The sequence below is a fragment of the Copadichromis virginalis genome, linkage group LG13 (assembly GCF_057382275.1).
Source record: "Copadichromis virginalis isolate Kocher_CV1m ecotype Utaka linkage group LG13, C_Virginalis_male_GT1.1, whole genome shotgun sequence".
Classification (NCBI taxonomy): domain Eukaryota; kingdom Metazoa; phylum Chordata; class Actinopteri; order Cichliformes; family Cichlidae; genus Copadichromis; species Copadichromis virginalis.
Window position 1 is genome coordinate 24,872,104 of NC_140630.1, and position 25,099 is coordinate 24,897,202.

The following is a 25,099-nucleotide window of genomic DNA, read 5'->3' on the forward strand; positions in this document are numbered from 1 at the left end:
TTAAAGGAAGTTTTATCACTTCTGACAGCGAACTTGCCAATAGCAGGTTGAGTTTTGCTCTTCTGTTTTTCTGTTTCTTGTTTAAATTATTCCTCCGGCCTCCCTCTGTTGCACTGGGAGAATGGCCAAGATTTGATTGTTGGACCATCAGACTGAAAAAGACAAACAGTGAGTTATTAGACAATACACATATCCATTGCTGTTAACGGGTATAGTAGATGGATACACATGAAAAAAATCCAGTAAATGTTTTACTGTTCAAATAGGAAGACTGCATTTGCTGAATATATTTTATATTTCCGCATTCATGTAAATTTTTGAATGGAGTGTGTCAAACAGATATCCAACAGATAGTTAATCTTGATGAGAGAGCCTTTAAGCAGTGACTGCAATGAACCCTAAAAAAGAAAAATCAGCTTTCTTGGATGACATTGTGATTGCAATCTTGGCATATTTTCATTTACATGTTAAAAATTTGCATTGTTATAGTAACTGGTCACATTATTATGTGATCACACCACGTGGATGACAAAAACGTTAAGCTTCTGGGTCACCTAACAGGTTAATCCGGCCATTCTGCATAACATCACAGTTACAGCAAGACACTCAACTCTAACTTCTCTCTGTGCTATGCAAAAACGGTGTCGAAAAATGCAGCCGCTGACCTATTTTGCACTTAGCACGGCAGTTAGTAAATCCATCTGTTTTTAAAGCAGAAAGACTCACGTGCGTGTTTTCCCCAAGTATAAAACAGCCGACAGGGGGTGCTCGCGGTAATTTCTCATTCCATCACGCTTGGTAGAGGCTCTCGGGGGATAGCCCTGCCTGGCTGCCTGTCAACCACAACCGGCTCGAAGGTAGAAAAATTGAACATATATGAATGTTATTCTGTTTCACTTGACTAACTCGTAACTTTGCCAAAGCTGGGAGTGAATGTCTTTGTGTTACAAGTTGTCTGTCGTTTGTTTAGAGTTTACGTTAGCTTGCTAACAGCTAAATAGTTAGCTTCGACTGTTTAGCTTTAGCCTAGCCTCTCAAAGCCTAGCACCTTGGCTGTCAAACAGCTGTTTACAGTAGCACCATATTCGTTACTGTGGTGATGATGTTGAGAGATAAGCGACCGCGGCGGCTAGCCAGTGCGCCACAAAAGGTTGTTGTTATGCCTGTTAACGTTAGCTAAAGAGCAAAGCTAGCTAGTGTGTGAGGCGTCCACTGGTTGTTATAACTGTTACAGCTCAATGTCACCAGCTTTAGATTAGCTTCATCTGTCAACAGTTTGTGCTTCAGTCAGTCGAGATCTGTGCAGAAGTATGCACCCATTTACAAACGAGTCTTATTTACTTGATAGCCGCTGTGCACTTTGAAGCACCGTTGTTAGTCATCTGATGTCAACAGTGCACTGTTCAATAGGACAGGGGGATAGAAGGTGCTTTCTACTCAGCTCGGCTCTTGCAAAAATGTTCATGTTGTCTAATTGTATAGCAAATTATTCGAGATGAGTATTAAGTATGTATAAAGGAAACTGTGTGCATTTATACTGCTAACTTTGAATAACCTGGGAAAGGTTAAACGGTTTAACTGTATTTGCATGTTGGGGTGTCAATTTACCCATAGTGCACATAGTGCAATCATCGAAAATATTGGCTCCAGTTAAGGTTCACATGCCTGGTGACTAGATTTGTGCTTCTGTTGCTCCTCATAGATATGAGGGCTTAAAATAGGTCTATGTTAAATGGTGCTCTAGGGGTTTTTTATTTTTAACGGTAATCAAAGGTTGGAGGTCAGTGGTAAAGTGTGTCACAGGGACAGAATAAGCAAGGGGAGAGGCAGAGTTACTTGTGTTTAACAAGTAGTGTTTTATGTCACTTAATTTCACTGTTCAGAGCTGAAAATGTCGCTTTGGAAATGTTTAATTTCCCATTGAGCTAAGAGCTGCAGGTGTACTTCAGTTTTGTCAATCATTATGGATAAAATAGGCAAATTATGGTTGTATTTGTTTTTAAGAAAAAAACAATAGAAACACTCACAAATATTAAATTGGCAGGATTTCAATACTGTGTATAGATTGAGCAATCTCCTTGAGTAGTGTGGCAGTGTTTTGTGTTCCTATAGTACTGCCTAAAGGAGGCACATGTTTACTCTGACTTTAAACTCATTGTAGTGCAGTGGGTGGGTACAAAGTGAATAGAAAGGCGTGGTAAGTGTAGGTCTAATCACCTCTTAAAATACCCTGCAAGCATAGATACAGAGGCTTGTACCTGTCAGCAACAGCAGAGCTGACGTTAGCCCAAGGGAACAACAGTTACCCTTTGTTGTCCTTGATTGCCCCCTCACAACTTACCCTGTTGTTCTCTTTAGCAGAGTGCTGCTACTACCCTTGTTGTGGTCACAGGTTTTAATGGCCTTGGTTTGATGGGAGCATCAGAGTGATGGTCTAAGCACTCACAGTCACAGAAGTGGGGAATGTTGCGCTGGACTGTGCACCTAGAAGGAGGGCCACGGAGAGTCAACCATGCTGCTGTGGCAGTGGGTCACAAGGTGTACTCCTTTGGAGGCTACTGCTCCGGGGAGGACTATGAGACACTTCGTCAGATTGATGTGCACGTCTTCAATACAGGTATGTGGTAAGTGTGTGTGTGTGTGTGTGTGTGTGTGTGTGTAGAGATCAATTGTTTCATTTGTAAAAGTGTTTAAGTTAAAAATATATATAAATTAAAGGATATTCTGGAAAAAGACTATATTGGTGTTTATGTAAAATTGATTCATTCACTTTTTTTTGTATCTTAAATGGGTGGGGAAAAAAATCTATTTGACAGGCAGGACGGAACCCCCCCCCCCCCCAGTGTATTGAGAAAGGTTAAACTGTTGTAATTTGTTGAATGTGCACAACTTTACTGAAAACTCACTCAGGTTGGCAGTTAAACCCCAGCTTTTCGTAGCGGTTTGCAACAATTTTTTTTTTTCCAGTTGTTGTTTTTCAGTTGCTATCAGACAAGCACAGCTGTTTTCTTTAAATGGGTTAAGAGAAACACCCTTAACTCATTTTGCATGGTTTTTCCCCATTGTGTGGTCAGCCACCTGCTTTAGGGTTTTACGACTTCCCAAAGTAGATAGAGCCTACCTGCTATTGGTGTATCATGAAAAGATCTGTGGAACTAATGCTTTGAGTGTAATGGAAATGGGACCTCTTTAACTACAGTTTCCTGCCATCTTGCTTTGTCCTCCTTCCCCCATTGGCCCATTTACTGCAAAGACTGATTCAAATTTTTTTTCTTTTCTTGATGGTAACTTTTATTATTAAAGTGATGTGAACTGTACTGAAAACTCACTGTGAGAGAGTTGTAGGCACGTTAACAAATTTTACATTTTTTAGCTCTCAGAGCAAGAAAGATAATAAAATAAATTACTGACTACCAACCTAATATCCATTTAAAAAAAAAAAAAAATATGCGAATAACTGAATTTGTAGAACTTCCTTTGTAACGCAGTAAGTATCAAGTAAAATTTGTCAGGCAGCATTGTTTTTGTGTGTTTGTTTTTAATTGAATTTTTAAAAAAAAGTTCTTTCATTAAGTTTTTATATTTTATTTTTTTAATAAAGGAAAATGTTTACTTTTTGTGTTTTTTTTTTTTTTTTTTTTTTTAGTGTCATTGCGCTGGATGAAGCTGCCTCCAGTGAGGATTACAGGACTTGAATGTGCCCGTGAAGTGCCATATATGCGTTATGGCCACACAGCTGTGCTGCTGGATGATACTATCTACCTCTGGGGCGGGCGTAACGACACAGAGGGGGCCTGCAATGTGCTCTATGCTTTTGATGTCAGTAAGTAGACCCTCGTCTAACTCGTGCTGCTGAGAGTTTCAGGGTGTATTTCCTTTGAGATGAACCTGTTTGAAGTTAAAATTGTGACAACAAAAAGTAGAGGAACTGTTTTATATTAAGAAAGCTGTAGCACCTGCATGCGTGTGATAGTTTTCCATTGCATGTAACGCAAGTGCTCTGATCTCAATATTGAACAACTGCGACTGCTTCACAGATACTCACAGATGGTACACACCCAGGACTTCAGGGACTGTTCCAGGGGCGAGGGACGGCCACTCTGCCTGTGTCCTGGGAAAGGCAATGTATATATTTGGAGGATATGAGCAGCTGGTGAGTTTGATTTTTGATTTATTTTTGCTTACACAAACTTTCTCTGTGAACATTAAAAATGAATCTTTTTTTATTTATTTATTTTAGGCTGACTGTTTCTCCAATGACATCCACAAACTGGATACCACTACCATGGTTTGGGCACTAATTAATGCCAGAGTGAGTTAAAAGTCGCTAGCTGTTGCTTTTCAACCGTTGCTGGTTATTCCTTGACAGTTTTTCTGTATTGAGCATTCAAAATAATTCTCCTAACAAACAAACAGGAAACCCTCTCATAAAAAACAAAGATGACACAGCTGAACATCAGCAACATAAGTTATCTGTTGGTGTATTGGCATGTTATAAAAGCAGCGCAGTATGGAATTTCAAAGCAGCTTCCTGCTAGGAAAGTTCAAAAAGCCTCACACTGGATTATATACAGTCTCCTTTTAGCAAATACTATTTTTGTTTATGCAGTCAACATGCTCATGTGATTAAACGCTTGTAAAGTATATTTTAGTCATCATATGACGGAGTTACTGTGGATTAAGTCAATCCATTCAGTTTTAGTTACAGCCATGTTGTCAGTAAGGAGATTGGACTGTGGTGCTTACAGATTTAGCGGTGCATGTAACTGAATAATACTTAGGATTGCATTCCTCTTTAGGAAAATGAAAACTTCTGTGCTGTTACTCACTTGCTTTTTTTCCCCCTTTGAACTTTGGGATCATTTAGCGTTTGTATTTTTACATTTGCATGTGTAAAACTCACTTTTCAGTATTGGTTCTGGTATTCTTTCAACCATGTTAACGATTTACAAAGCCCCCCTGTCTGCATAAAGTTCATGGTTAGACATTGGCAGCACATTCCTGAAAGGAAGGCTTGTGAAAGACTTTGGCATGACTACAGGGCAGTGACATGTAAAGTGAGTCGAGGTTTGCCTCTGTTAGAGTTGGTTGCAGTATGTGAGAGCAGGTCCTGTTTCAGTCATATTTCTGGTAAAGTTCATATATCTTGATTATGATTCTGTGTCTTGCTCCAGTTAAATTGTTTACACTATCCCAATGACTGGGCTGACTGGACACCACCATCCCTTTGAAAAGGGATGGTGGTGCCTGGGGGAGGTTTGGGATTCACTGTGGTTTTGTAGTTGGAAAACTGATCCACTAGATGGCAGTGTTTACCTGAAATTGCTGTTTTTTTTGGTTTTTTTTTTCCTGGGCGAAATGCCTGAGATGGTTGATCATTTATATGGAACGAATGAGCTTCAACACTGTCCCTTATATTGAACGTAAGAATTGTTTCTGACATGTAATGGTTTAGTTTTGAATATTAGGATTTTTTTCTTATCCCAGGGAATAAGATCTGGAATATTTTAGGAAGACGAATTCCATACCAAGGCTTATGATCAACATAACTTGATGAAATTTTAGATTTAATAAAGACAGTAAATTAAGTTTTACCAAAAATGTTCTCAATAGCTATAACTTCAGTGTCTGAGTAGACTGCTCTGCTCTCTCTTCACTAAAACTTTGAGTGTGGAAGAGTTTAACAGTAACATCGTGTGTTGTCTTTGCTCTGCAGGGAACTCCAGCACGCTGGAGAGACTTCCACTCGGCTACCATCATTGGGACAAAAATGTTCGTGTTTGGAGGAAGAGCAGATCGTCTTGGTCCCTTCCACTCCAACAATGAGGTCTACTGCAACAAGATCAGAGTATTTGACACAAAGACTAACTGCTGGCTGACCACCCCTTCAACACAGCCACTACCAGAGGGACGCAGAAGTCATTCAGCCTGTAAGGCACAAAATACACGCATAAAATCGACTGTGTTATTAGACCAGTATCTGATTAAATTCTTTTAATTTGAGTTCTGTTTGTTCCAATATATTTACAGGCTAGGTGCTAATCTTTTATATGCATCTATGTGTTGGATTAGTGTTGTGAGAACAGTGTTGTCAAATATAATCTGCCAACGTTATTCGATTAAACAAATCAAGGTACTTTATCTGGGTCAAGTGGTTCCTTATAGTATACTTCAAATATCATTAATCTGGACTTTTTATTTATTTTTGAAGTTTCCTACAATGGAGAGCTGTACATATTTGGAGGATACAATTCTCATATGGAACGACACTTCAACGACCTTTGGAAATTCAATCCAGGTAAGTCTATATTTACATCATTTAGATTTGGAAAACCTGTCCTGTTGCTGTAGAGCACTGCTACTAGAGGGTTTAATTCCTGGTAGCTTTATTTTTTAAAGAGTTCTTTAAATTCCACCCTGACTATTTACCTCAATACAAGAAGTGCAGGACTAGCTTGTGTTGACCTACTTTTCTCATTTCTTCATGCATAAATAACCGGTCCTCCTCCGCTGCATAATTGACATTTGCGTAATGGTGATTGGCTGCTTCCTTTTTCACCACAAAGTTGCTTTCTGTGTTTCATGTTTTGCAACACAGATGCTGAAATGACAGCCCATTCAGTTGCTGATGAATGTTACCTGATTGCATTTCAAATTGGTTTAGGAGGTTTTCTGGAAGAAAGCCTCAGGCTCTTGTTACATGCTAAACATAGTCACTGATGAAGCAACACACCTGTGGTAAACTCGTTGTGTCCTAAATGGTGTTAGATAGCACTATATTATCTGATACTATCTTTGTGTCAGGAAATAAATGACAAAGGTAATACCAGGCACTAGCTAAAAGTCCATTATTTTAATTAATTTATGTTTAATTGTCTCCCAACTGCCATTTCTAGTTGTAACTAGAGAAAACCATTGTGACAGCAGTTGCACATGGTGTTGAATCATATTAAAAGTAGATCATTAATGTAGCGATGTGTTGGTAAACATTGGCAGGGAATTTGGACAAGGACAGCCATAGCTGTTTTCTAAACTCTTCTCTAGTTTATTTGAGAATTTGGTCTTTTTTTGTAGTGGATATGATCTTATGTGCCTGTGCTATTTAAAGCTGATTTCTTCAGTTGCCATCTAAATGTGCTCTGCAGTTCGCTAGGTGGCAGCACTTTAATTTTAGTCATAATTATCTAAGGGTCTGAATGGCCTGTTGCTATAGAGATGCAGTGATGCTGTTTGGGTCTGAGACAGTTCATCCTTATATGGAACAAGTGAGTGAGCTTCAACATCGTCGCTTACGTTGCATGCACTTCATAGAGGACTTGTTTCTATTTTTGAAATGTAAGATTTTGTGTTGAAGGTTAACCCCCCCTGTCTCTTTTTATTTTTATTTCTTTATAAATATTCCTTTATCTTAGAGCCTTGCGGTTTAATATTTTTAGGAAGCTGAATAAACAGCAGGCATAGTGAGAAACTCTTCTAGTTTAGCTGGTATGACGTAACCCTGTTGTAGTTTAGATTTATTGTGCTGCAGATACATTTCCAAAGAAATCTCTCATTGTATCTATGCCCATTCTTTTTATCCTTGTTTTTTATATAAAATATAACTTTTAATATAATCAAAATTATTTTTGCCTTGTGTGTACACACTAGAAAACTTCACATGGAAGAAAGTTGAACCTAAAGGGAAAGGCCCATGCCCTCGGAGGCGTCAGTGCTGTTGTATGGTTGGAGATCGAATCATCCTCTTTGGAGGAACCAGGTGAGGCACAAAATATTAGTACTTGACCTAGATTTGAACTTCAAATATTTATTTATTTTTCAATTAAATTGTCATCATTTGTCAATCATTTGTATATTTACATCTCTGCCAAACATTTTGTGTGTGCTGTACTCATTAACTCATTCCCTAATTCAGAAAGAAATGCATGTTATCAAAGTTTGCCCAGACGTTCATGTAATGACACAATGTAATAGACACATGGATGTCAGAGTCAATATGATGGAAACTTTGTATCGATGTTAAGATTTTGAACATTTACAAAAAATCCCCCCCCCCCAAAAAAACATAATCAGTTTACCTGGGTTCACCTGATAAACTCTTTGAGTTCACAAAAAGACAAAAATCTGGTCCGGTAGCCTAGCACCTGAGAAGTCCTTAATAATGATGTGTACACCATCTGCGCTGGTGAAGGTTTCCAGGCAATTAGAGTCTAAAAAAAAAAAAAAATTCATGTCTTACCTCTACTTCTCAGGTTCATTTCAGAAAATGCACCAAAGGACATGAAATTAAGCATGGATGGACTTCAGTCGCTCAAATTTCAGTTGTTCTTTCAGGAAAAATCACAATGGCTCCTCATTGCACTAAAGATGACTGCTTAAGTGTTCTTTTGTGTCCTTGCCTTCACAGCTCTCATAAAAAACACTAAATATGGGCTTTTTGCACTCAGTTTTTTCAGTGATTGTCTTTAGGTGGGTGGAGGGGGTGGCAACTTTTTGTGCATCTGACCATTTCAGGACAGACGACAGTCTTCTCTCTTCAATATGCCAAACACAGTCTGGATCCTGTAGATTGCGGTCTACAGTAGTGATAACCAGGGGCTTCGTAGCTGGTTAGGTGCCGCTGAGGTGGTGACGTTCTTGTGATAGGCCAGTAGCCGCTGGAGTAATGAGGTAGCTTACAGCATCGTTCAGGGTAGTCCATGTCCTGGGGTACTGTTATCAGCAAGACCCTGTTATCAGGAGAACTCCACTGGGATAACCTGATGGTAGGATCACAAGGCTGTGGATAAGGCTACTTTCAGACCCTCTACGTCTACGTGCCCTGTAGTTTTTGAGCCACTGACTGTTGCTGGATGTGTTTTGTAAAGCTTCACTTGCTACCACATTGTGCTGTGCATCACACCCCAAAACGCGTACGTGTGACACACATTTCAAATAATATGCAAAAGCATAATACAGAAGAGTTGTCTCTCTAAATTTGTAATCATTAGATATTCATGTAGTACTGAGAAGCTTATAATGAAAATGACAAGCTCGGGAGGAGTCTTAATTTTTGAAGGTTATCCTTTGTTTAGGTACTCACTGGGATTAGTCCAGAATGGAGTCATGATTTCCTGTTCTGAGCAGATAGGGCTGGAAAAGGGAGTGTCACTGAGCTGATGAAGGGTGCAGAGGAAGAAATCAAACACTACATAATATCTCTGACATCCTGTTTAAAAGCCCAAGGGCACAGAGGTTAACATATTCATGAATCTATCTTTAGAGAAAAACTGCTTTGTCTATTATGTGCTTGGTAGTTGCTGTGTTCAAAGTCTGGAGAGGGGTTTTCTGTTACTGTAAAAATTGGAGCATGATCCTCACAGGCTCCAAGTAAGTTGGCCACACAGGTTCTCTTGGCCAGCATTGCTCATTATTTTGTTTTTGTTATTTTAGAGCACACTTAAGCTTCTTACACGCAGGAACTCCCATAAGCATTTGCACACAAACACCATCCAAGCAGACCTAAATTCTTTTTCGTCTTTTGACTAATAAAGTTGTAATTTTAAGATTTGAACAGTGTTTAGGCTTTGTCTTGACTTGCATTGATAAAGACTAGCCTGATCCAGTTTCATTAACTAATTACGTTTGAACAGTCCCTTTAAAACCAGCACCTCTTGTGTTTATTTTTGCACGGCCTAACAACATGAGGGCTGTTAACAGGGCTAGAAAGTTATTAGTGTCTGTCTCAATGCAGTTGACGAATGCTTGCACAGGCTGCCATGAATTATTTGCTGGACACCTTGCTTGTGTTTGTTGTGGGGCTCCTCATTTCAGTAGATCTTCTGAGGAAATTGTGTTGAAATTTATAGTCCAAATGTTGTTTTCCTGAGTTGGTTGTCCTTTCAGACTGATCTTAAACAGAACCCCTCTGATATTTATTCCCAGTTTATTTTACCTGCAGGAATTTGTTCAGAATAATTTATCACTTTAGTGAAGGACTGTTAAACCATTAGTTCAAGCATGACTGCTCTGCTTTCCAAAGGGTTGTGCTTCAGTCGTCTTGCAATATGCTAAAATGCATTCGTAAAATAAAATGTAGGAACAGCTGAATGAGATACACTGCTGTTAGCTTAGAAATTCCAAGTGTAAGTAAGATTTGAAGTCAACAAGCCTGGTTTACTCTAATTTGGTGCTGTTAAATTTGGATTCAGATAATCCTTTTTAAGTGGAAGATACCTCTATTTTCATACATGCTTTCACTTTGAAGGTAAATGAGCAGACTGTGTGTGAAAGACGGGCTGGGCATTAGTGGCAATGTGTTGAGTACCACTTGCGTCGGTGTAAACAGGACTGCTGAGCTGCAGAAAGGTGCGAAAGTCTGCCCCATCTCTGATTTATGACCTTAGGGAGCATTCTTTCTCACAGAGTGCAATTTGATATACCCCCAGTGCCTCTGCTACACTCATTTACTGAGTTCTGCTCACTGCCCCACGAAGGACGACCCGTGCATGACCAACTCCACCTGTACCGACCTTCACCTATGCATACAAGCAATGAATAGTTAAACCCTGTAAATTTTGTTTTCTTTTTTATTTCTTGCTTTTTTCTTTTTTTTTTCTTTTCTTTTTTTTTGTTCCCCGAGGAATGAAGCGCAGCTCAAGTTGAGTTGCGTATGAAGGCAGAGCCACACAGTGCTCATGTTGTCATTGTTGGCTCTCTTCTCACTGTGTGTTTAATTTCTTACGACAAACCCAGGTTGAGCTAAATCAGGAAGCATTTCAAGCCTGGGAACAGGGCATCCTATGAGGGGCAGGAAGTGAACAAGGACATGACAGCTTGGCATGCTGGGAACAGACAGCTCGGAATCTATGAAGGGAAATCTGGCACAGGCCTCTGAACTACTTCGACCTGATGTGCATTCATTCCAACAATGCTTTTAGGGAATGTATTTTTACCATGACGGCATTCATTCATCTTTGAATGATGACAGACTTAAATTATCTGTGTGTTTAAATGTTAATCTGTGATTGAAGGCTTTTTGTAATTGCTTGATCCTTGTTGTCCTTTGCGCCTTTTTTAGTCCTTCAGCACCTTTTTGTGTATACTGCTGATAATTAGTTTTTTCAAAAGCAGGTATAGTTTTCATACACCTAGGATGATATTACTGTGCATAAGTAAGAGCAGGTAATACATCTGACTCTTACATATTTCAGAGATTACAGAAACCTACTTATAATCTGTATTTACATTTACAAATCAAATACATGATGATAAATATAGTGTGAGTGCAACTCAAATAGTTAATAAAAAAATAATACCAGTGTCAAGATGATATCTAATAAGATGAAAGTGAGGTGTATGTTTTTCTTCAAAAATAACTCCTTCATTAAATGAACTTTTTTGTTGATTAAGGAGAATCATGCAACTCCTGTCTTGAAACTGCTGGTCGTGTCTCCACAATTGGGTGATATTGAGCAACCTGGGATATTTTAAGGCCTTCAAAATCTAATTTTCCCATTAATTTACTTACTTGCATCTGAATGTCAGTGCTTAGATATTCTACTGACTTATGTATTTGGACACTTAGTGCCTTTTCTGGTGGTGTTTGCATTTGTCTGGATGTCTTCACATGACTTAGTGAGTCACAGCTCTTGTTGGGCTTACGTCAGCGTGGTAAACACACTCTGCTGTGCCAACCTTAACACATTTGTTCCATTTTGGAAATATGCAGAGTCACTTAGTACATTTAGTAAAGATGGAAAGCATGCTGACGCCATTTCTAACATTAGGATGGAAAAAAACAAACATTTTTAATATTTCTGGCTTCTGTCGAGTCATTGCACTGGATGAGTGGGTTGAAAGCTCTAAATATAAGACTCTGGGTTTGAATTACTTGATTCTAAAACTCAAACAGATCGGAGTCGTCTGATCTCCACTGAGAGTGAATTGCTGCTTTACGTAATTAGCAAGCGGGAGACCACATAGCAGGTAATCTTGCTGGTAGCCAAAACATTCCAGCTCCAAACCTCTAGTTTAAGCTACCAAAATCTCACTGGGATATTTAATCTGTGTGGAATTTAACAGCTCATTATAAAACTGCAATTTGCTGAGCCAGAGAAGTCCAGGGGTTTTTGTTTAGTAGTCCAGGAAGGTCAGAAGCCTGGTGCCTCTATATCTCGGACACGGCTGAATTGCGCCTTTATCAATAGCTGAAGTGGCAGCTGTTACAATAGACATCTGGTTAAAACGTGACTTGTTATCACCCTGGAACCTGCCTGTCTAAATGTTAGACTCAACACAGCATGGGTCTGAGAAATGATAGTCCTCTCTTGCCGGGTATTGTACCAAAACTAAAAAAACTCTGCTTGAAACTTTAATATTTTTAGCTTCATTAGGCTTGCTACAATGCCAACTCAATATCTTAGATCTGCCAGAGTGGAAATCGACTCTATAGATGCACGCCTGTCAGCACAACAGATTTTGATACCACACATGTTGTCTTTTGGCCTTTGGTGTCAAAGGGTACCCTGCAGAGTTTTCCTTTATTATTTGTCTGTGTGTGTTTAGTATTCCTGAGACAAAACCTGTCAAACAGCGAAGGTGACCCCATCAGGATATGGGGCATACCGCGCGTGGCAGGACAAGACCTTGGGGGAGCTCAGCTACACTGTGATTTACTCTTCAAAGACAAGCTCATGATAGTATTTCATCTGCATCTTAACCCTCCTTAACCTGCTAACGGTCTGTATACATTATGGTGTCGTAGGGGTTGAGTGTTGCACAGCAGCTCAAATAAACAGCCTTACACAGATGATGCATTGTGATGCTGTTGTCCATGTCAGTAGACATTTCTAAATAGTAGTATTTTTGAGTTAGTGCTGTCATTACAACTAAAACACCTCTGTGCTTTTTGGATTAGTAGAATAACGTAAGACTAGCAGATTTCACGCATGCACAACATACCTTAAATTTAGACATTAGAAGATGAGCTTGCACGTATGTCTGCATCTGAAATTTAAATGCTCTGTGTAAGTCTCTGCAGCCTAGTACAATGTCTGTTTGACAACACGGATTTACACTCATGTGAGAGTGGTGCTGGGAGGAGGCCAGGGAATTCACTCGACAAGTGTTACTTGCCTCCTGCACACACTACTCGGGCAGGTCTGCCATGTGCTACATGTGAGGGGAAAAGACAACTCTGGACTGTGATCCTTCTTACATTGTCTGGAGTTTGTGCTGAAGCTGTTTAAGTAGTAAATTACAAGAAAAGCCCACCAGTCAACTTGTGTAACAGGATAATGTCTGATGTTTTAATCAGCAAGTCGTGTTTTAAACAGTGCTGCTTTACGTTAAAATTGATATTTCTGGAAAATGGAGTACTCTTATAGCAGTACTATAAGAACTAATTGCTCAAGCAGTGCACTGATGGAAAGTTAACCAGTGAGCTAATACATGTTATAATGATCTATGAGAACTGTGTTTATTAGTATGTAAATGGCAGTGTATCAAAATCAACCAAATAACCTATTTTTCCAAAATGAATCTGGCAGTTAAACATTTGACAAACCCTTTGAGAACCAGTTATGTTGAGAGCTGTGAGAAATGCTTTTTTTTTTTTTTTTTTTTTTTTTTTTTTTTAAATCACCCTAATTTTGCTAGGTAGCTAGGTTGATAAGAACCTGTCCTGGGACCAAGGGACCAAATTACTAACCACTCTGACTTTGCAGTGCCTTTAAGTATTATCACTAAGTGCAATTATATTTTATCTAGAGAGACTGAAATTTGAGTTGCATGCTTCATTAGGGGTTGGCATCTCTTCTTTCTAATCTAAAGTCAGTTATTTGTCTCACTGGGAGCCAGCTACAGGTTGTATCTCACCCTCTGCATGGGGTATAGGTCTGGGCAGCTCTATGTCTTAATCCACTGTCCAGCCACTGCCCAGGAGGGGGCACAGATAGCTGGGTAAGACGAGTTGAGACAGCAGAGATTAAGCCAAAAGCATTGAATAGAAATCTATTGAGCAGTGATAACCAAGACCATTACAAACTCTTGCTGGAATCTTAACAATCCTTTAAATTCCTATTGGATAATGTCTATATAGATTGTTTCATTACATTTTAAATGCTTTTGCTTTTTACCTTGGGTAAGGTTAATAGACATGACCAAGCATTGCCTATACTCTTAATGTATTGAATTTTAATAATTTTTAGCTTGTACTGTTGTCTGAATGACAGTAACAGTTAAATCTTTTTTTTTTTAAAAACAAATATAACCCACCAGTGAGGACCTGGGTTGCCCATCATATCAGAAGTAATTTTAAAATGTTGAAAGCGCATCACAAACTGTTCTCGCTGCTTTCATGTGTTTTCAGTCAAGGTGTTTCAGCAATAATGTGTAAGTCTGGCTCTCCTGATAAAGTCCTCTACAGGAAGTTGTAGTGGATGATGAGTTCCTGTGAATTAGATGGTTCTGATGGACCAAAGTTCAATAGGAAGTGGAGAAAGGAAAGGGATGCAGATCATATCATTCCCAAGAATGAGGATATGCCCAATGAAGCCACTTAAAACATGCTTACGACAGGTCAGGTTCCAGGTATATTGTTGACTCTATTTGTTTTGAGATAGCAGAGGTGTCATTAATAGAATTTCTATCAGATCCAAATCTTTTCTTTGCCACTTCGTTTTCAGTGTTGGTTCTGAAAGTAAGTTGCAAAAATTGTGGGCAATTAACTTCTTCGACACTTTGAAATAGTCCTCGGCTCTTTGGCGTCTCTTCATTAGTTTTAGAACTGTAGCTCAACTCTTTGTTCTACACTTTTGAAACCTTGGTGTGTAAGATAATGAAGTGGAGCAGGTAGTGCCTTGCTAGAGAGGACCGGCAATTAGGTGATTAGACGCCCTCATTGAGTGTTGTTTGAAATAGCACTCAGTGTTGTTTTAGTGGGGGGGCGGCATCACTGAGGCCTCATTCAGACTGGGAACCACTATGCTGTAGGGGGAGGAGCACTTTCACACATGGTGATACTTTGCTGATCAAGTAACAAAGTGGCCCATCAAACACCAGGATGCCACATAAAGTCACACACTGTGACTTTCCCGTTTCCGAATAGTGTGTCAGACAGCCATTATTGCCGCTGCCTCCATAGTCTGCTTCAGCCCTTTCTCTTTGTTGTGACCCATAAAGTATTACCATTCCCTAATTTTCTGCTGAATTTCACACCCTGACTTGCATTATCCACGACCATCCAAAGAAGCCATATCCCAGTGGATGCAATCTTCATCTCTGTGGTTGCTCGTGTTAAAACATTCCCTTATCTGTACTCTTTCACGCGTCAGCATCCAAGGCCGATGCCCTCCCTACGGGTTTACACAGTAGTTCACAGCTACTGCGGGGTGCTCTTTAGATAGAGATGTTGCTTTTCATTACTTCTGTTGTGTAGCCAGGTTGCTGATATTTGTCCATTCCACACATGTGGTATCTAAAACTCCCAATTCACTGAATATTTCTATATCATACTGTTTCTTACGTTAAACAAATGCTGTTAGCTGGCTTAACTTGAGAATGATGCACTTAAAAAAAACAGGAAACTGTTCACTGAATACGGCAATGCCACCCAACAGCATGGTGTGTTTTTTTTTTTTTTTTTTTTTTTTTTTTGTTTGTTTTGTTTTTGTTTTGTTTTTAGGATGTTTGGGGGGGGAAAAAAAAGAAAAAACAAATGGCTGTAAGACTGATTTAATGAGTCATATCAAAGCCATTTGTTTGGTTAAAATTAATCATCAATACTAATTATCACATGAGGGATGTTTGTGCTAATTTAATTCCGGTGGCAGTTTTAAAGTTTCAGGTAACTCACATGTGTGTCATACATTAAAGAGTGTTTCTCACCACTATTGAAATGTACCCTTTCAATCACCACAGTAATGTTAGAGCTTGGGTGAGTATTCTGATAAAGGCTCCCACTTTAAGCCCGGGTGGGTCACCTCCTGGGGGGCAAGGGGCGTAATGACTTCCCCAGCTGGCCCCCTGGGACGACGGAGCTCGTGCTCTGCATCTCTCGTGGCTGCTTTAAGCCACCGCCGTGTTTGTTTAGGGAAGATTAGCAACGTAAAACCCTTACAACATCCTGAACACGGAGCGAAAGGAAGATGCGATGGAGAAGACAGCAGGAAAGGGTGAGAGAGATTGATGGGTGGTGGCGAGACGGTGCATTGAGATCAGCAAGAGGATGGTTCAGGGCAAGAATGAAAGACGAAGAGAGTGATGAAAATCGTAAATGCAAAAAAACTGCAACAAATCTGTTGCCAACAATTTTATTTATTTTTTTCTTCCTGTGGTAATGTCTGGGTTGGTTGGACACATGCCAATCGCTAGCTGGTCCAAAAAGCATCTTGATTTTACTCTTAAAACTTGGCTTCTGCATTTTACACTTTCTCCTTAATGGTTCCATAGAACGCAAACGGCTTGATGAATTTAAATGTAAAGTGTAGTTTTATCTTCTAGATGAGTTTTATTGTTACATTATGAATATAAAGCAGTCGTGTGCAGCATGCATTTGGAAAGCTATATGTACTACCTTGCTATATGTGCGAATAAATCTGAACTGACAGGCTACATTACCTAGAAAAGGTAATTAAAAGAATGGTTTAACAGGTATATAGTTTGGGCTTGTTCAGCTGTGGTGCACCAGGTGTCACAGGTGTATGTGCTTAACTGTGGCAGGAAACAGATGTGCAGTGATATCTATGGCTGCTCAGGTCTGGGAGACTATCAGCATTGGCCAGTCTGTCTTACAAGACTGCTCCACTTCCTGTGGACCTAAATCATGCAACGCATGATAAGGAGAGCTGTGTGAGAGCTCTTATTTAGGATAGTCTGTGGCTCCCTGATTATGGTCCCAACTGATTCATGTAATAAGATAAATAACTGAGAGTCCAATGCTGGAATTCTATGGTGTGTGTCGCATTAAGTAGTTGAGTAATGCTTACGGTCTTTGTAAGCTGTGTGAACTGTGCTCATGAAAACAGGAAGTTTATAGAATCGCTCTAACCCTATTACTTTTCTCTTTACAGCCCCTGTCCAGAGCAAGGAATGGGAGATGAATTTAACCTCATGGATCATTCAGACCTGTATATCTTAGACTTCAGTAAGTACTCTTGTCTTTATTGGTACCTCTCTTAGGATTCTGTGTTGTTGCAGATAATGCACCCCCCAAGCAATTTTTGACTCAATGACATAAAGAAAACATTAAGATGATCTCAAAGGAGTCACCAGAATCGATGAACTGTGTTATAATCTGAACCTGCACCTTCATGGTTTAGATGTCATATCTATTTTACTGCTTTAGTTCAGTCCTGCTGCTTTAATAGTGAATTATCTCACAAAATCCACTGTACTGCTTCTCAACAAAGGGGTTGGCAGCAACTGGCTGGTAAAGTGCAGGTTCTGCAGCTAAAAAGACAGTAGGTGGTCTCCACTAACTGTTACAAGAGTTAAATTTACAAGCCTGGCTGCACGCTTCCAGAGTCTTTACCATTATGAGTACTTGCTGAGCTAAGGGTTTGTGAATTTTATTCATTTACTTAAACAAAAATCCTACAAACATATATTTTGACTTTTTTTATATTATACATATCAAAGCAGCTCAACAAAATAAAAGTTAAAAAAAAGGCAGATGTTGTAATTAAGACTGTTTTACCTGTTCAACTGATATTCATCCATTTATTTCAGCTAATTATAGATTAATTAAACCAAAATACGGTTTGTCATATGTGAACGAGATATGATGAAGAGTTAAGGACATAAAATCCCGGGTTTTTTCTCATTACCCACTCTCGTGTGTACAGGGACATCTCTGCCAGACAGCTGTTCGGATTGATTTGTGATGCGTTAATTAAGTACAACATTAATTAGAGCCCTACGGTTTTTGCCAGTTGAAGCTGCTGCAGTTAACATCTTTTCTGGCATAAACTTTGCCATATGGCCAAAAACTCAAATTCAGACTTGAGTACAAACAGAAGCCAATGCTGGTCAATAACTGTTGTGAATTGTACAGCAAATGTTTGTCAGGCAGCCCACAGATAACTTAAAAGGGAATTATATTGACTTTTCTGTTAAGATGTCAGAAAAGCAAGCTAAACAAATGATTGTTTTTAAAATAAGATTTGGGATGGTTTTTTTTCCCCTTCTCTGTAATAAATTATGAAATGACTGCTTTATTTCTGACCAGACCTAGTATACTTGGCCTTGGCCCTGCACGGTGCTGTCAAATGCGGCACTTCCGTCTCTTGTACTACCAAATATGGCAATATCCTGCCTGCACTGGGGTAGCCTGTAATGCTGTCAGGTCACAGTTAGGGTTTGTGTAGGTGGGCTTACACAGGGACCTTATGGGACTGGCAGTACCCAATGACAACCCCCGTGGCCTACGCTTCCTCGTGCCAGTCACGTTCGCCTTCACACTGTTTATCACTGAACATATGGTGGAACAGCCTTTGCCGATGATAGTAAATGAGAGGGAGTTTGTACGTATTATTAGAAATCTGGCTTTTAATAAGATGATTTGTGTACTGAAGTGACTTCCACACTCACGTCATCATGTCCTGCTTGTTCTCATACGTGAACACTTGCTTTATTTTCTTTATATTTTCCAGCTATTGATTATTTTTGCACCCTTCCATCTACAGATTCTTTAGATCTGAGCTGCCTGGCTCAACTTTGAATTCCCACAGCTGAAATTGATATTAATAGCTTGAGTATGATTAGTGCCACTGATCATCCTATGACTCACTGCACTCTCTTTTCAGGCCCTAATTTGAAGACTTTATGCAAAATAGCTGTCATTCAGTACAGTCTGGAGCAGTCGGGACTCCCACATGATATCAGGTCAGATGAGCATCCTCCTCTCAAACATTAGCACTGTTTTGTCATAGAGCTGACATATTGTTGTTCGTGCTGTTTTTATTATGCCAGTCATTGTAGCCACTACTCAGTCTCTCTCTAATTAGGTTGTTTTTCAAAAGAGGCAAATTATGATTCATTATCCTTCATTTAACTAGTGGCAAGTTTTACTCTGGCTTTTGTCTGACTTGGCTTAGGTCCTCGCATGTAGAAATCATAATTATAGATCTAAATGCATAAAGGTTCGAGTACAGAAGTCAGACAGCCAGGAACCATTTGTATAGTGCTGCTTTCAGTTGCTTCATTGTCTGTGATCACATGTACAGCTTGTATAAGATCCTTCCCTGTGATGTAGAGGAAAGGCCAAAATACAAATGCAGTACATGGTGTGCAGAGAGTACCTATTCAGCCTTTAAAGAACTGAAATTAACAATAAAGTGGACTACAAAAAGTAATTTCACTACTTTGTCCTTGGAAATTAAATATAACAAAATCTTAATGCTAAAACTTTATATCTTTGAGATGATTAACAGTCATTAAACAACTTCAGGTGTGGTTACAAAGTAGCAACATAAACTAATCAAGTGAAAAGTTGGCTTTGACTTAAATTACTTCTTGTCCACCTGAAAGGTTTTGAAATGGTTTAGGATTGCTTAAAATTAATTAATTTAAAAAAAAAGAAGCTTAGACAGTTGTGCTTGATTATTTAAAAAAAAAAAAAAAAAAAAAAAATCTGACCGTGAAACAAGCTTCTGTGCCAGTTCAGCCAGCCAGCATCCCAGTCACCTATCAGTCTAGTGATGACTCAAGGTGAAATGATTGACAATGTCCATAATCCTCACTGTGTAGAAAGAGAGCTTTCCAAGGTTTCTTATGAAAGACCCTAAATGGTTTAATTTAAATGAATAAAGCTTATGAGCCTTTGAGAAAATGTAGCGTCTGCTGAAAGTTTTTTTTTGGTTCCCCCCTCCCACCATGTGCACCCTGTTTGACTTGGTGATATATAGGAACGTCATAGTTACACCACACTGCTCATGGAGATCATGACAGCATGAAATGCTATCGCAGTTCTTCTAGTTGAATATCCTGCACAGGAGTTGGCACACAAGTGTGTAAAAAGTCTTTTTTTTTTTTTTTTTTTTTTTCTTTTTCTCCCCCTCAGCATTTTGAATTAATAACACATAATTTTCCCGTCTTGCTGACTGATATCAAATTGTTTTGACACATGACTAGCAAGAGACTCAATTTTGACAGCACTACTTTGATTTGTTGTGAGGTTGTAATGGCAGGTTTGGGAAGTTTTAATAGCTGCATTTAAGCCCATGTTTAATGCATATAAAGGTAAGATGCATTAAAATAGACTAGCTGTCAGAAAATGTGTATATATAAATTGCAGAAAAGCAAATTAAAGTACATTACTGTTCCCCTAAAACCTTAATTCATAGATTCGGGCAAGCTAATGGAGATCATTAGGAAAGGTGTTTGTCTAAAATTGAGGACTTCCACTAAGGGGATTTTCGTTACACGTGGACCCCCTGGAACCTGATACTAATTACTCCTCTTAGCCTCTCATTTCTCTTGCACCGTCACTGCCACCTTGCATGTTCCCCACTTTGGTGTTTGCAGTTGTGTTTCTAACCTTTTTAGAGGGTTTTCAGTTGGGGTCACAAGACTTTGGTTAACTCCTTTTGCCCCTCTGTGGCATCTCCAGGTCCTGTGCCAATCTCCCCTCTTAAACACACATGTGCACAACAAAAAAACGAACAAAGCCGTTTGATAGGGAGTGAGTGTGAAACCAGACCCAGTGATAACAATCTGGAGCTCAACCTCTGACCTGTCATCAGGTCAGCACTAGACCCTGTTGTCAGCTCCTGCTCCTGATGCTCATGTTACAGCGGGGGCCACGATGTAGCCCCTCACGTGGGTAAGGTGGGGTCAGGGGTCCAAATATAAACTACTTGATTTAAAATATAAAAGGATTCTGCAAATATAAAATTGTAGACAGCTTAGCATAAGGCTCAAACCTGCCCATTTCAGTTATTTTAATAACTGAACTATAAAATTGTGAGCTAAAGAAGCTTAAAAGCAAAAAATTAAATCCAGCATGAACATCATGCCTATTCATATTTGGCACTAATAACTTTGGGTTTTGCACTGGTGCACTTTAAAATCAAATTAATTGTTTGCTGGTGATTACTAAAGCTTTTTTGTTTGTTTGTTTTTTGTTTTCTTTAACGTCAGGTGGGAACTGGCAGCCATGACAACCAACAGCAACATCAGTAGGCCCATCTTCTCCTCCCATGGCTGAAGAAGCTTAAAAGTGAAGCAGAACCCAGACTCTGTTTCAGGACACTGGGCTTTTATCTTTCTAAATCGAGGACTGTTTTTGTATAGTCTGGATCCGATTTATTTTACACATTCTACAAGTTGAAACTTTTACTGACCAAAACATCCCGTATCAGACTCCCTTGGACACCACCGGCTTTGCCCTGTCTGGGGATATTTTAGCCCTTAAGATGGAAATCGTTGATGCCTGTTCACCTTTTTTCTCTTCTTTCTAGCCTCTCTAGAAATTCAATCAGCCTATGATAATCATAGACTTCTAATGTTAAGCACAGGAAGAGACAAGAACTTCAGCCAAAGGTTTTGAGAGCTAACCTCTTTGAGGATTGTCATCCAGATGTCACACTCATACAAATGTGAACCTTCTGTTTCAAATGCAAATGGTTATTTCACTTGCAGCGTTCTCTTACTTAGCCATGTGCAACTATCAGGTTCGTGGGCAGATAGAGCTGGTGCATGTTGAATGAAAGGAGAAGATTCTTTACCACAATATTGGAATATGATCGTTACAAAATAAGCTGGTTTTCAATGCTTTGCCATTTCCCTTCATTGTAATTCTGTCAGTACCCTACTTAAGTGGCTACAAGGTGATTTGCAAGGCAGCCAATGAAAATGTCTGCCTTGTAGAGTGGAGTGCTTCTATCTCCCTGAACTGCATGCATCATTGGGCCTTTAAGATTTCCCATACACTGAATCACTAAAGGAGGTGTTTTGCAGGGAGGTATTTGTGTTCTTCCAAGAAATGCTGTAGTTTCACTAAAGGGTTCACCTGCCCACCCCCCTTTAATATGTTTTACAGTGCCAAACGTGGAAGGGAATCTTGATGCAAAGTGTGCGTGTAAGCTAGTGGTCCTCGCCCACCTCATTTAGTTTACTTGTTGTTGAAGAGATCATCTGATATGCATAGTGTAGTTTCTTTTTAGAGACAATCCCATAGTTTAACGATGTGACCCTCTTATGTTTGTGCATAATGATAGGCAAAATTGCAGATGTTTTAAATGCACAATGGCTGTTGACAGATTACATGCCACACTGCTTGAAAATGACTTGGAAATTCTCAAATTGGACATTTATTTAGGTTGTGGGTTTTTACATTTTATCTGACTTTTCAAAACTTGATTGGTGATGGGCTTTTATTTAAAACAAAATAAATAAATAATCACAGCTTCACCCACATTAGTGAATGAACAAGGCCGTTTCATTTTTTTTAATATATATTGTCAACAAATTCCCTATAAAGACCAAAACAAGCTGTGTGTCTGTGCAAGGCCTTTGTTTCCACTGCATGCTCAGTAAACCCACATGGCTCTGATGGTTCTGTCACTGATACACAGATATAAATTTTGTAGGTTGGGTGATTTTTATTTTATTTTTTTGACAACAGTAGTGTCTCAGACAATCTTTGATTAAAATTTAATACATATTTTTGGTTTTGGCCTTTGTTGACAACATCAGACTTAATGAGCATAAATTCATAGGTGATAAAGTTATTTTAACCATGGTTTTTACTTTAATCTGGTCCTGGGAAGGAAATGCCTGAGCTAAGGTGGGATTGGAAGCTGTGTAGCCACACACTCGTGAGGATGTTTGAAGTGCCGGTCCTTGGGACCAAGTGTTCTGTTGCTTTCAGTCTCTGATTAGCTGGTCGACATTTAAAAAACCAGCAGGGCTCTGGGTCCCAAATATTAGCGTTTAATAACCTACATCCTAAATATTTACAACTGTGTCATATAAAGCAGTGTTCTTAAAGAACAAAACCCCCAATCTTAAACATTTAAGTAGCTGGATAAGTGCACTATAGCCGTGGGACGTTTGACCTGACGGAGAGGAGATATGTTGATGCTGCGTTTGCCTAAACAGACTTCAAAGTTTGGGGCATTTGGTTGCTCTAACCCCTTTACAGACCTGTGGTGCCACTGAGACTCTGTCACTCTTAGCCCCTGCACACGCATGCATATTGACACCCTCTTGATATTCCTCAGATATTTCTTTCATTTGTTTTGTGTAAAGTTTACGGGTGACATTTTTAGTAAGGACCTAAAATTAATTGCACCATAGTGGGATTAAAAAAAAAAAAAGTACCTGCATAACTTTCCTAGATAATAGCCACTCTCTTTCCTCCACATAATGAAGTGTCCTGCTCCACCACCCAAATATTTTTGCGTCACATGTTTAATTGGTTAGCGTCATTTTACTTTGAGTTGGATTTACAAATGAGTGATAAGCTTCTCGTGGTTACGCTTGCTTTACCATCTTTTGTGTCGCGGACAGAACCATGATAAAGAGATTGTATGCAGAAAAAGTTTTCATACCAGTAAGTATATCTTGAAAAGTTGTTTAATTTAAAAGCAACATGGTTTTAAAAACAGAACAAAATCTGGAGTGTGTTTGGATTCCTTTTACGACTGTGGGCTCCTGTTGCTGATTTGTTTTTATATATAATTTTTTTTTTTTTTTTTTTTTAAAGTGGGTCTCTGTATCTGGCAAAGTTGGTCAGGACTTCCTGTGCAATATGCTTTATAACTGTGTCAATAAATCTGAGACAGTCAAAGTGGTTACTCTTTGTATCCATTGATTTCTAAAAGTGTCCAGAGTTGTTGTCATTCATATACTGCTCTGTGGCAAAGGTGTACTGTACACCCTTTTAATTCTAAGGTTTTACCCATCAGGACCCAACAAACCATTTGGTTCTTAGCAGGTCTTAAAATTGAGTAAATGCAACCTCCGATGAACAACAAAACATGACGCATTATCCTCCGTTCACCAAAAACTAAGCCAAAATGCTCCTCCACCACCGCGCTTGGCACATGATAAGGTGTTTATGCTGATATGCTGTGTTTGGTGTTGGCCAAAACATTAGTTTCTGAGCATTGCCCGATCTGACCGTGGGGTAAATTTGCTAAGGTGTCCATTTCTTGGCAACTGAATGTTTTTCATTTGTGAAAACATTCACACTGATGTGCTGCTTTAATGCGAGCTCACAAAACATTTGCTTTTATTGAGGTGCTCACACTTCAGCGGCACCTGGCTGCTACATACTGTCTTAATTAGGGCTCCTGTTGATTTTTGAACTTTGACTTTAGCAGGTTTTAGTTACATATGTTGCATCTGTGTTTTTAAATGTCGTCCCTCATACAAATATTAGACTTAAGAGATGGTTACTTTCTTTTTCACATCACTGCACATATTGTGTCATAGGACTATAATAACGTGCTCTTTATGCTTAAACTTTGTTACCTCTCAAGGCCAGTATTTGGCATGTGGCAAGCTGCATGATGCAAACGTGTTCTAAGGCCCTCACCACCTTTGTTAACCCAAGACACTGATTTTTGGGGGCCTGTTTCAGGCAGAGTGAACAATTTTGTCTTTTGAGATCACAGGATGAAGTGAATTTAAATTTACTGTTGAAAGAAAACAATCTTTTATGTTTCTGACCACTTCTCTGCACCAACAGTCCTTTGTCAAAGGAATGGATTTGATCACTAAATAATGAGCATTTCTACTCACTGGAAGGCAGAGCCATGTGTGTCCAGGTTCTACCTCTTTGCTCTACAGACTGATAACTCCCCTTTGAGCTACTGTATATGGTACTTAATAGTTAGCAGGACTTTGAAGCCTCCACTTCTATATTTTCTGTTTCCTGCTTAAAAACCATCCACATCTACTCCAGCCAGCCTGTCTGAGACCCCTCACCGTCTACTCGACTGGGTTACCGCCTAACCCGCTCCCCCCGCACCAGTCTGCAGACTAATGGATTGTGTGTGTGGTTGCTTTTTTGGTTTCCATAAAATGAGCATCTTGCACTGAGCCTCAGCACCAAGCTCTGCCCCTGCTACCAGTGGTGTCCTGGCAGTCTGTTCCTGTCTGTCACCAGCCCCCT

The 25,099-nt window shown here is 39.4% G+C and overlaps 1 protein-coding gene across 3 annotated transcripts; it reads left to right on the plus strand.

Annotated features, from left to right (window-relative positions):
• The first annotated feature begins 792 nt into the window (after positions 1 to 792).
• klhdc3 (kelch domain containing 3) lies at positions 793 to 23,773 on the plus strand. Of its 3 annotated transcripts, none has more exons than XM_085478171.1 (11): positions 793 to 857; positions 2,359 to 2,624; positions 3,647 to 3,823; positions 4,038 to 4,153; positions 4,241 to 4,312; positions 5,717 to 5,930; positions 6,212 to 6,298; positions 7,648 to 7,756; positions 17,049 to 17,122; positions 18,783 to 18,861; positions 21,118 to 23,773. In XM_085478171.1, exons 2-11 carry the CDS (start codon positions 2,513 to 2,515, stop codon positions 21,182 to 21,184), a joined length of 1,107 nt encoding a protein of 368 aa, XP_085334297.1. In that variant the 5' UTR covers positions 793 to 857; positions 2,359 to 2,512; the 3' UTR covers positions 21,185 to 23,773. The 3 variants fall into 3 exon arrangements, with proteins under 3 accessions (XP_085334297.1, XP_085334295.1, XP_085334296.1); XM_085478169.1 differs by having other exon boundaries at positions 2,359 to 2,617; XM_085478170.1 differs by having other exon boundaries at positions 2,362 to 2,617.
• Positions 23,774 to 25,099: the final 1,326 nt, after the last annotated feature.